General features: G+C 42.1%; 1 protein-coding gene across 1 annotated transcript in view; it reads right to left on the reverse strand.

The window, feature by feature from the left end:
- Positions 1–1,712: 1,712 nt before the first annotated feature.
- Positions 1,713–13,415, reverse strand: part of LOC142201096 (epidermal growth factor receptor-like) — a 63,187-nt gene continuing 51,484 nt past the window's right edge. Inside the window, exons 8-11 of the mRNA XM_075271927.1 lie at positions 7,820–7,936; positions 5,761–5,893; positions 2,632–2,705; positions 1,713–1,777 (exon numbers count right to left, since the gene is read on the reverse strand). Coding sequence (XP_075128028.1) covers positions 1,713–1,777; positions 2,632–2,705; positions 5,761–5,893; positions 7,820–7,936 — 389 coding nt within the window. The remainder of the gene's footprint in view (positions 1,778–2,631; positions 2,706–5,760; positions 5,894–7,819; positions 7,937–13,415) is intronic.

Below are 13,415 nucleotides of genomic sequence, written 5' to 3' on the forward strand. Positions count from 1 at the left end.
TGCTTAGATCAGTGTAGTTTTCTGGCCACCAACTAATATATAAATAGCCTGTAACAATGAAGTTGAGAAAAGACAACTGGCTTTTCACTGTGATTTCTGTGGTATAATGTCCTATTACAGCCCATCAAACAGTGTAATGCCCCATTAGTGACTCCATTAATGCCCATCAAACAGTATAACGCTACATTAGTGCCCACCATACAATATAATGCTCCTTAGTAGAGATGAGCAAACACTAAAATGTTCGGGGTTCGAAATCCGATACGAACAGCCGCACACTGTTCGACTGTTCAAACGGGTTTCGAACCCCATTATAGTCTATGGGGGGAAATGCTCGTTTCAAGGGTATGCAACATTCGATCAAATTCTACTTACCAAGTCCATGAGTGAGGGTCGGGCTGGACTCTTCTCCCTGCGCAGCGTCCCTGCGTCCTCTTCCGGCCTTGAATTCACTGTGCTAGGCATCGGGCCTGGGCAGAGCCGACTGCACATGCCCGCACTACAAGCAGACATGCGCAGTCGGCTCTGCTCAGGCCCGATGCCTGGCAGAGTGAATGCAGAGCCAGAAGAGGATGCGGGAGCGCTGCGCAGGGAGAAGACTTCTAAAGGTAAGAGAAGAACCAGCGTTGATTGGCAATGTATAGCATTCTGCCAATCAATGCTGGGTCTGCATTGAATCTTAACTTCGAACAGCGAGTGGTACTCGATCAAGTACGAGTTTCAAATACTGTAGTATTCGATCGAACACCTACTCGATCGAGTACTACTCGCTCATCTCTACTCCTTAGTATACTCATACACTATAACACCATGTTAGTGTCCAACACACAATATAATGCTCCTTAGTACCGCCCCCCACCCCACATATACACAGTATAATTCTTTATTAGTGCACCACAGACCGTATAATGCCCCAGTCTCATATGTGTCTTATAATCAGACACATATTATCATCTGGAAAATACATTAAGGGTTAGTTCACACGTTGGCCGTCCGTGCAGGTTTTGACACAGAGAGAGACGCAGCGAGCCGAGTCTCTCTCTGGTCAAAACCCGCCTGCCGCGACCACTGCGGTCGAATGAATGAGCCAACATAGGAGGGTGCTGCCGCTAGGCGGAAGCCGCGGCCCAGCGCGCCGCGGTTTCCACCTGAAGATAGGACATGTCGCTTCTTTTCTCCGCTAGCAGCAGCCCGCCGCTAGCGGAAAAAAGAAGTCCGGCGGTCTGCATAGACCACCATTGTAAAGGGGCGGAATTTGAAGCGAAATCCGCTGTCAAAATCCGCCTTTATTTTGTACTTTTTATTCTTTTGTTGTCACTATGGGGCTGTGGAATTCTCTGATCACAATAATGTACGGCAATACATATTGCTGTGTATTATCTATCAGTAATAGGTAAATACACACAGCACAAATAGGAGCCTCTGTTACACCCCGCCAGCTACACTAACAACCCAAACCTCATCCAGAAAGCAGATCAAGGGTCAATGAGATAACAGAGCCACCACCCTCTGTTGAAACTACTTAGATGTCACAGTGGTTATTGATTACAAGACCTAAGGGGTTAAACATCTAGCATTTGAGTTAGTCATGGCCCTTTGAGCAGGCTGTATGTTTCAGTTGAATTATAATATACTGTATAGTAGCTATATGTCAAGGTGTGAGAAGTTGCTTCGAAACTCAACATTCGGTTAGGTCAAGGTACTTGAAAGGGTTAATTAGTTTTCAGCAACATGGATTTACCACTGGCAGGTCTTTCATTGGTGGCATTTTTGACATCTGAAAGAATTTAGTTTAAGGCTAATGAAGCCCCAAGTGGCGAAACGCTGCAAAGAAACACTGCAGAAAAAACATAGCAGAAATGCGTCATGTTTTTGTCTGCACTGCTTCATTACATTTGTGCTGAGTTTTTCTCAGCAGATTTTCTGTCTACATTATAATTATATGGAAAATGCCAGCGTTTCTGCAGGTATAATTGATAGGTTATGATTTTTTTTCTGCAATGAGTGGATGGGATTAGTCAGAATCCCATTCACTTTGCAGGTGCTGTAAAATGCAGCGTTTTTGCAATGTGAGGCTACAGCTTAAGGCGTTTTTCGTTACAGATTGTGTTGCAGTTATTAGAGCCAAAGCCAAGAATGGCTTTAAAGGAATGGAAAATATATAAAAAATTCTTATGCTTCTACCTTCTGCTCAATCAACTCCTGTCTTTGGCTAAAAAAAACTGCAACAAAATCTGCAACAAAAAAGCTGAATTTCTGCAATGTGGAGTCTCAGCCTAAAATATGTTTGTCTGGAATACATGTTCCGGGTTCAGAACAAAGAATCAAACCTGCAGGGGTCTGACTCCGAAAAGTGAATAGGGCTATTCTACTGCTTGATAGTTGTCTTTGTTAAGAAATAATGTAAATGGTTATTTCATGTCATGACTGATAATTGTATATTTTCCTAGTTCATATACTGTAATATGTGTACTATACTATATCTGCCACATAGTACATATACTAGAAATAATCACAATCTAGACTAAAAGTAGCCATTTTATAACAAAAGTACATGTATTAGTATTTTCATGTATCCACATAGTTACAGTATTTAATTGTACATAAAACTGGTCATCTTCTGTAACTGACCTGTTATTTCTCTAATACTTTTTAACTTCTTCAGTTTTGCAGGATCCATTGCAGATGTGTTGGTATATCTGTCACTAAAAACATGTAAATGTGAATTAAAGTTGCATATAACCAAATATCACACATTCTATAAGAATTATGTATTAATAATATGAGCCAAAACGGAACAAACATCAGCAAGTCAAATGGTTTGTTCCATCTGGACAGCTGATTGTTGTAGAAAGGGAACCTCTGGCCTGGAGGCCTTCAGCATAACCTAAAAACATGAACCTGTGAAAGCTCTCCACAGAGTGTTTTGTGAATTGAATTTCCCATCTAAAGTAGTAGGATCAATTTTATGATTGCCTATGACTAAAGATGAGCGAACACTATTCGAAACAGCGGTTTCGAATAGCACGCTCCCATAGAAATAAATGGATGTAGCCGGCACGCGGACTTTGCCGGCTGCCGGCCGCTTAAGCCCCCGTGTGCCGGCTGCTTCCATTCATTTCTATGGGAGCGTGCTATTCGAAACCGCTGTTTCGAATAGTGTTCGCTCATCTCTACCTATGACAAGTAAACCCATATTTCCATTAATTCTGGCACAGTTGAAATTTTTTTCTCTGGCCCCACCATTCCCAAGCAACCAAATGCTGTTAGCTTTGATGCTTGATATGGGATTTAGACTCTGTGCTGTCAGGAGGGTGGTGTCAGGAAGGAGCAAACAAAGGGTGTGATTCGGATTGGACCTTTGAATCACACCCCTTTGCCAGACACTGCTTACTTAACAGAGTTTAATTAGCAGATCCAGCACCATAACTTACTGCACTTGTTGTTTGAGAACCCGGGGGGGGTAGAGCGAAAAAATTCCAACTGTGCTGAAATCAGTGGAGCCAGATGCTAAGAACTTAAATTGGTCAAGATGGTGAAAGCTCTTTAATAAAATGTATTATTAAATTAATTATTAAAATGAGTTTATATAATATAATTATAAATAAGAGATAATCCTTTAATAGTCCCACAGTGGGGAAATTTCAGTATGTTACAGCTGCATAGTAATACAGATACATGATAATACACAGTAACATATTACAGAAGTAGTAAACACACAAATGCTGAGAAAGATATACTAGGAGTCCATAGCAGCTAGGGAACAGAGAAAAAAGAAGAAGGACATTCATAGTCATTTAGTTTCCTGTGTGGAGTGTCTACGCTTGGACTGATGTAGATTATACAGCCTGATCGCGGTTGGAAGGAAGGACTTGCGATAGCGCTCCTTCTCACACTTGGGGTGAAGTAGACGGTCACTTACAGTGCTGCCAAGTCCCATCAAGGTCTCATACATGGGGTGGGATTTGTTCTCCCACATGGAGGTCACCACGGACAGTATCCTTCTGTTACCCACCACCTGTACTGGCTCCCCAGGACAGAGCTGGCCCTCCTGATCAGCCTGTCAAGTCTATTTCTGTCCCTGGTTGATATACTGCTCCCCCAGCAGGCCACACCAAAAAAGATGGCTGAAGCAACCACAGAGTTGAAGAAGGCCCTAAGAAGTGTCCCCTGGACAAAAATAGTAAACAATGTCTATTTAAAGTTTTATTCTATATATTTTTTAATTATGTGAGATTGTACCTAATGTGCCACTCTACTGCATTCTTAGTGGCATTTTTACACACCTACCTAAACTGTATTTTATTTTATATACATGGAATTTGCACATTGCATTTTAATAAAGTTTTTAGCCTACAATGGAGTCAGTTGAGTTCCGTTGCGGCCACCATAATTTTTATTAAACTTAATGGAATCTGTGAGTGAAACTTTGAACTGTGCATCTGATAGAGACGTGAACATAGTTTTATCGTGGCATAAGTCATGTACTAGATCAATTCTCATGATATGTAGTTCTGGAAGGTTCAGAATGAACTAATGTAAATCTGAACATCCCACTACACTTTAGGTTTCTGCATCAGGTTATGTACTGTACTACTGCTATAATTTAGCCAAATTTCCAAAATATAGTGTTGTGGAATTTGTTGTCACTATATAAATAGTAATAAGAATACTAAACTAAATACTAAACTTTGTAGGGTGATCAATAATGAGGAGGATAATAGAATATTACAGGGGGATCTAAGGAAACTGGAAGCATGGGCGGAGACTTGGCAAATGCAGTTTAATGTTGACAAATGTAAAGTAATGCACTTTGGGCGACGTAATAAAATGCATGACTATGTACTTAATAGTAAATTACTGGGTAAGACTGTCAATGAAAAAGACTTAGGGATTTTGGTGGACAGCATGCTTACCTTTAATGACCAGTGTCAGGCATCTGCTGCCAAGGCAAATAAAATTATGGGATGCATCAAAAGAGATCTGGATTCTCATGACAAGGACATAGTTATGCCTCTATACAAATCACTGGTACGGCAACACTTAGAATATTGTGCGCAATTTACAAGAAAGACATAAGTGAACTTGAAAGAGTGCAAAGACGGGCAACCAAAATGATTAGGGGAATGGGTGGACTGGAGGACAACGATAGATTAACAAACTTGGGGTTATTTAGTTTAGAGAAAAGACGTCTACGGGGAGATCTAATAACAATGTACAAATACATAAAGGGACAATACAAAGAACTTTCTAAGGATATTTTTACTCCTAGGCCAGTGACAGTGACAAGAGGACATCCACTACGTATGGAGGAGAGAGGGTTTCACCAGAAACATAGAAGGGGATTCTTCACAGTAAGAACTGAGAGGCTATGGAACTCTCTGCCCCAGGAAGTGGTGATGGCGGATTCACTGAACAAGTTCAAAGTGGGCCTGGATGCCTTTCTTGAAGAGAAAAATATAACAGGTTATGGTCTCTAGATTTTAAGGACACGTTGATCCAGGGTTTTTATACTGACTGCCAGATTTGGAGTCGGGAAGGAATTTTTTCCCCTGAAATAGGGCAATTGGCACGAGCCTCATGGGGTTTTTTGCCTTCCCCTGGATCAACACTGTAGTGATTGTAGGGTTATAGGTTGGACTTGATGGACTAATGTCTTTATCCAACCTCATCAACTATGTAACTATGTAAGAATAATAGTAGGAGTAATAATAAAAATGATAATATTTTATTATTTATTAACATAATATAATAACTTACCCAAATATAGAAAATTTCATGATGACTATACTTCCTAATACTATGGTACAGTTTTCAAAATCATCAATATTTGACGCATTAATTGACAAAACTCCTTCTAAATTTCCATATCCAATTCCATTACATATTTTTCCTAAAAGAGAAAAATTACAACAAAATAAAAATACGGTGGTGTAACCAGGGGAATAACTAGAAAAGACTAAGCTCCATAATAGGCTTTTGTCTTCTACCCCTCTCCTCCATGGAATAGTACACCCTATTCTGGCACATTATAATGCTTCCCTTTGATGGCCCCCACACATTAAAATGACCCATTTACCGACCTACATGCCATATAACCTCTCCTTTTTTAGATCCACTGCAAAATATCCAGATTGAAGAAACCTAAGTATGAGCTTCTCTGATGATGTAAGCTAATGAGATATTGACTAATATTTCTGTTATTCTGGAAGTTTTCCTTGTAACTATTTTTCCTTGAAGACTTTAAAGGGGTTGTCCCATCACAAGGATCCTATCTATACTGCTTGTTAATGTGGATGTAAGACTTTTCCTAAATACACTGCTTTGTTTGTCCACTATCTTACTTTATTCAATTCATTGTGGCCACAGCCCTGACTTAGCTGCTCATGAGTCAAGTGATGTATCTGCTGCTCTCAGGGAGGAGGGGCTAAGTGCACGGGAGCGAGCCTGTGTATCTAGCTATTCCTGTGTCTACACCACGTGACCTAGCTCCCTGCACTCAGATAGGGGAGAGGAGCTGCTTTCATTTCTTTTGTTCTCCCAGTTCATCAGGCTAGCTAATTCAATTGTGTTGATTATGGCAGAAACAGGCAGTGTCTGTATGTAACACAGAATGGAGTTGCTGCTGCCTGTACTTCATAGTCCAATATGGGTGGGCAGAGCTACACGCGAATTTGGGGGCAGAGCTAAACGGCAGGTTGCATGTGAAACCCCGCCCACCAAATGATGCAAGAAACCAGGAAGAAAGAAGATTTTACAGCAGTAAAGACTGGGGAGTATGCGACGTGGGAATACCCCTTTAATAAATCTCCATGTTTTTATAAGAAGATGCGTCCTCCAATCATGTAATCTTATGGGTCAACAAGTGAGTAAGGATTTCACCAAATATTGTACAAAATTAGCCTTTTATTTGATAGATGCCTCATTAATATAAGGTTTTTCAAAGGATGCCACAAACTGTCCATCACATACACATCAGGTATGTCTTCTGGCCAGTTGACTAGTTGCATGCCTTCTGCTATCAACCTCTGTTTGCACATATTTCAGCATGACTGGGATCTAAATTCTGCTGAAAAGAAATGGTGCATTGTTTGGAAAGAGATCACTGACGAAAGGTAGCAGTTATTTTTCCATGAAGTTGTCAATGAATTTTGCTGTGTTAAAGGGGCTCTATCATTGGGAAAAGTCATTTTTAACTAAGCACATCTTCGCATAGCCTTTAGAAAGGCTATTCCGCACATACCTTTTGTATGTAAATTGCCTCAGTGGTTTTGAATGAGCCCGTTTTTATTCATATGCTAATTAGCCTCTTGGTGCACCCTCTGCCTATTCTTTTCTATGTATGTGTACAGCACAGGCTGCTGCTGACTTCCCACTTGCACACACAGATAGGAGACAATAGTAGAGATGAGTGCTGCTGGGAACTTCCAGTGCTGGCTGGAAGCTAATTAGCATATGAATAAAAATGGCTCATTCAAAAGCCACTGAGGCAATTTACATACAAAAGGTAGGCGTGGAATAGCCTTTCTAAAGGCTATGCATGTATGCGCTTAGTTAAAAATGACTTTTCCCAATGATAGAGCCCCCTTAAGTATGTTGTAAATTACATGAAGGTGGCCAATACCACTTGCTGACATACATCACTTCCATCAGTAGACCACCCCTCTCTGGAAAATTCAGCATATGCCCATAATGTTTTTTATGGATTAATTCTGTTTATAATATTTGCAGCATAATGTTTGTACTATAGGTAATTGTGTGTTTTAATACTGCAGGATCAGGGCATAGTGCCCAAAAATATGCCAAGATATTTATTTACCTTTTGGACATGGCCCATCACATTCTATACATCGAAGTACACCATGTTCAGGTACCATATATGAATTTTCACTGCATTTCTGAACACAAGTCCCAAAATCTGTCACCATATAGTTGTCTGTGAAATATAAAAAGTATTTTGTAGTTGAACATATATATATTACATTTCAGTGCATTATGACATGTATTAATATTTCACACTTACACTTTTACACATTGTAATAGATTAAAAATCAGTCAGGGCTCGTTCACATCTGCGCCCAGGTGTCCGTTCTGCAGGTTTCCGTTTCCTGCATAAAACAGAGCAGGAGACGGAAACCTGCAGGAGTCTTTCTCACCCATTCATTTGAATGGGTGAGAAAGATGTCCGGCCGTGAGCGGCGGTGAGCGTTTTATGCTCTCCGCCACGAAACCCGGTTTTTTTTTTAATCCGGACACAGAGTTGGACATGCAGTACTCTGTTCACAACTGTACCAAGGAAAAATGCGGGGGAAAGGGAGGGAAAAAAATGATTAAGTATGGCTTTGACAAAAAATCAGTTAGGTGGATTCACAACTGGCTTAATGATCGGGCACAACGAGTAATACTAAATGGCTACACATCGAACTGGAAGAAAGTCAAAAGCGGGGTGCCGCAGGGCTCTGTTCTGGGCCCAGTACTTTTTAATATCTTTATAAATGATCTGGACGATGGAATTATTGGGGAACTCATAAAATTTGCAGATGATACGAAGATAGGAGGAATAGCCAACACTAGAGAGGAGAGAGAGTGTATTCAAAAGGACTTAGACACACTGGAACAATGGGCGGAGGCGAACAAAATGGTATTTAACAGGGACAAATGCAAAGTTCTACATCTGGGTAACAGAAATGTAAAAAACATATATAGTATGGGAGGAATAGAACTAAGTGATAGCATAGGGGAAAAGGACTTGGGCATAATAGTAGATCACAAATTCAACATGAGCCAACAGTGCGGTGCTGCTGCAAAAAAGGCTAATAAAATTCTGGGATGTATTAAGACAAGCATTGAATCTAGATCAAGAGAGGTCATTATTCCGCTGTACTCTTCCCTGGTCAGACCACACCTGGAATACTGTGTACAGTTCTGGGTGCCTCAATTCAAGAAAGACATCGATATATTGGAGCAAGTCCAGAGAAGAGCAACCAAAATGGTGGAAGGTCTGCAAACCATGTCCTATGAGGAGTGGCTAAAAGAATTGGGATTGTTTAGTTTGCAGAAGAGAAGGCTGAGGGGAGATTTAATAGCAGTCTACAAATATCTGAAAGGTAGTCACAGTGCAGAGGGATCTACCCTATTCTCATTAGCACAAGGAAGTACAAGAAGCAATGGGATGAAACTAAAGGGAAAGAGATACAGATTAGACATTAGGAAAAACTTTCTGACAGTGAGGGTAGTGAGAGAGTGGAATAGGCTGCCACGGGAGGTGGTGGGCGCTCCATCAATGGAAATCTTCAAGCGGAATCTGGATAAACATATAGCTGGGATGATTTAGGAAAACCTGCACTCGCAGGGGGTTGGACCCGATGGCCCTTGAGGTCCATTCCAACTCTACCATAACATAACAACATAACAAGGAAAATATATACAGCCCACTAGCAGAAAAATACCATGATATTGGAGAAAAAACGGCTTTAGTAACACTCACGTTCCTATATGTAAGCAGCGGTGCACGGAATGAGCCCCTCGGTCCGGGGCGCTCCTGGGCGAGACAGTCCTTAGAAAGTGAATCCAGAAACCAGCCACTTATTTAAAAATATTTCATTTTATTGGCATACTTCCATTAAAATCGCATAATGCTTGACATCTAGGTGACACTCCTTCGCTGGACAGAAAGACAGCTAACGCGTTTCGGAAAGTATTTCCTTATTCGTAGCTGAGTATCAAACTAGAGGCTCCATACTTATAACACACAAACCCCCTGAGTGGTAAATTGGATTAACCTGAATCCAGGTCCATTAACTCCTAAAATGCCAAAACATAAGGAGCTTGATAACATGTTTAAAGACACAGTGTGAATAACGACATACCATATACTATCAACTCTGAGAACCCACTATGAAAAATGGAAGAACATATTATCCAATCCCACATTTTTCATATCAGAATAATACACAATAAGTTCAGGAAGACAGAAACAATAATAATATTTAAAAAATTCTCCTATGAAATCTAATAATTTCAAAATATCAAAAACACTCACCCACTATGAATAATAGATCTGAACAATGACCAGAAAGTCAAAGATACGCATGCATCCAATGATACGGTGTGGAAAATCCATATCTGTCTGTATAAGTAAAGATCGAAGAATACAAAATAATATTGCTGCGCGTGCGCAACAATGTTAAACAAAGGCCAAATATAGGCCAGTTGAATTTAGTGCGTCTGCGCAAATGTACGTTTGTTCAAAGGAGATTCCCTTGCTTAAGATGGCCGACCATGAACCCATGATATCTTCCGCGCCTGTGCACAACGAAGAAAATAAGACACCACAACCATGCATGCGCAGATCACAAATGCATGTGTATCTCCGATACACCACAGAAAACAAGCACAAATGGGCCAGGGGCAACTGCAAAGCAATACAGAAAAAAGAAAAGAAAAACAAAAAAGAAAAAAGAGAAGAGAAATGCCAAAGCCGCACAATGGAGGAGACAGATAAAGAGCAACACATGGAGAACAGGCAAGAAACCCCAGAGGCAGAAGACCAGCAGGAAAACCCACGGTAGGTGTTTAATAGATGTAAGATAAATCATGTCTTTTATTTAAACCTTTCGGAAACCTGGTGTCTAATTTAAGTATCCATTCTGCCTCCTTGATCTTTAAACTCCGTGCCCGATCTCCCCCCCTAATAGGGTTGGGTACCTGACAAATGGCCTTAAATGTGAAATATGAAGTATCTCCCGCATGTTCGGACACAAAATGTTGGGATGCCCCCGTGGATTTAGAGGAATTGCTATTATGTATACCATATAAATGTTCAGCAATCCGAACTTTAAGGGATCTAGTGGTACACCCCACGTAATGCTTGTCACAGAGTTTGCAAGTAATTATGTAGATTACAAATTTTGAAGCACAATTCAAAAAGCTCTTAATATAAAAATGTTGTGATCCACTTGAGTTGGAAAATGAAGAACTCTTGTGTGCGAGTTTGCATACATTACAACGTGGCTGACCACATCTGAAAAAACCTTTTAATGTCAGCCAAGTTTCAGACATTTGGGAAACAGAGGAACTATCTATAAACAAACTTGGTGACAAAGCATTTCCCAAGGTCATGCCGCGTTTAGCCACAAATTTACAACCCATGGAGATGATGTTTCCCAGAATGGGGTCCTGATTAAGAATTGATAGATTATGTTTAATCACGTTCACAACTTGCTGGTAGTGGTTGCTATATTTGGTGGAAAAATAAATTTTTGACTTATCCTCCATATTCTGTTTACTTTTGTTTGAATCCCGTAGTAATGTCTGCCTAGATTTGCCTGCCACAATCTTAGAAGCCCTGTCTAAGGTCCACTCCGGATAGCCCCTAGCTCTAAACCTGGATTTAGTTTCCATAATACATTTAGACAAAACCTTTTCTTCCGTGCAGGCTCTCTTCACCCGAATAAACTCTCCTATTGGGAGGGAGTTGATGGTATGTTTTGGGTGAAGAGAGCCCGCATGCAACAGGGAATTCCCTGCCTGCTGCTTACGGTACATGCTAGTAAGAACAGTACCAGCATGTGCATCGCCTCTGAGTGTTACATCCAAAAAATTAATTTTTTCTGTTTCCACTTGGTAAGTAAATTTTAAATTAAACTGGTTCTGATTGATGTAATCGACAAATTTGATGATGTTTTCTGACTGGCCTTGCCAAACTAGTAACAAATCGTCGATATACCTACCGTACCAGTATATCGACTCTTTGAATTGGTTTTGTTAAATATAAAGTGTTCTTCCCAAAGGGCCATTACCAAATTGGCAATGGATGGTGAGAATCTCGCCCCCATGGGAGCCCCCAATATCTGAAGGAAGAAATCCCCATTAAAGTAAAAGAAGTTTGACCTCTCCACCTTTAAGGACAGACTCTGGCCTTGCTGCCTGCCTCTGGGTGCCTGCCTGCTGGACGTTTCTCCCTCCTTTATTGACTGTTTGTGGCTGCCCTGAGGCATTCCCCTGCGTGTTTTACACTGATGGCTACCATGTATACATAGACTCTATACCCTGTCCCTCCCTGCCTGTGCCTACATTATTGTGAAACCGGACAAACCCTATGGGGAGGAAACTCGTCATTAAGAAGCCCTCTGCTACTGTGGGGAGCAGTAAATCCCCCTCCTCAATTGATTCTTTCCTGCAGCGCCGGTCCCAAACTCCTGCGCTGACCCCAACAACCAGAGGATCCGTTCGCTCTCTTTCCCACCCCTCCCCGGGTGAGGACAGTAACTCCTCTCTCAACAGTTCCTTACTGGACGCTTCTTCCTCTGAATGCCCTATGTACTCTGGCGATATCCGGGCTACTGCCCCCTCCTGTTGGAATGCTCCTTCCGCCTCCTCTCAGCAGAATGCTCCTCCGCTGACACAGTCGCCTTTGCCTTCGACCTCTGGGGTGGTGGGGGTTCTGGCAGAGGTGGAGAACCCCAGGGATACGCAACCATCAGGTCCCGTGCCAGGCCCCCACTCCCCTCCCCGATCCTCCCAGGACCCCCCTATAGATTGGCGCTCTCTTCTTCAACAGCTTCCTACCAGGCAAGATTTCCAACAGGAATTCAAGCTCCTAATTGATGAAGTTAAAACAACTTTCAAACAGGAACTGGCGGGGGTCCGCGCTGACTTGCGTCAATTATCTGTTCGTGTGGACTCTCTGGAATCATCGCATGATGACACCCGTACTTATGTTTCCCAGGTCCAGGAAGTGGTCTCGACCCACTCTGAGATCCTCAAAACTACGACTAGACACCTCGAGGACCTGGACAACCGTGGTCGGCAGCATAATATTAGAGTTCGTGGCCTCCCCGAGGCCACTGGTGAGGAGGATTTAAAAATTACTCTGGAGGCCATCTTCAACGTGCTATTGGGCAAGCCGCCTGAACACCATATTAAGCTTGATAGGGCACACAGGGCCCTCCGCCCTAAAGGCGCTACTGCCACCCCGAGAGATGTCATCTGCTGCGTACAGGACTTTGAATTAAAGGAGGCCATCATGCAGCAAGCTCGCACTCAACGGGACTTTGATTTTGATGGTGCCAAAATTCAACTGTTCCCTGATCTGTCCTGGATAACCTTACAGAAGCGGCGTATGCTTCGACCCCTCCTTTCAGTCCTGAGGGATCATCAGCTCCAGTATAGATGGGGGTTCCCTTTCGCCTTGATAGTTCGGAAGAATGGCCGCACTGCGACCCTGAAATCCCATGCAGATTTGGAGGTTTTTTGTTCATCCTTGGACATTCCTGCCCCCCATATCGAGGACTGGGACTCTGCCACTCTCCCTCCTCCACCTCCTCCAGTGTGGACTGTGGTGCAGTCTAAACGACGTCGCCTACCGTCCTTGGGTTCGGGTTCCGGCTCTCCCCATCTTCAACAGCGGGGTT

This window comes from Leptodactylus fuscus, chromosome 4 (assembly GCF_031893055.1).
Source record: "Leptodactylus fuscus isolate aLepFus1 chromosome 4, aLepFus1.hap2, whole genome shotgun sequence".
In the NCBI taxonomy this organism is placed as follows: domain Eukaryota; kingdom Metazoa; phylum Chordata; class Amphibia; order Anura; family Leptodactylidae; genus Leptodactylus; species Leptodactylus fuscus.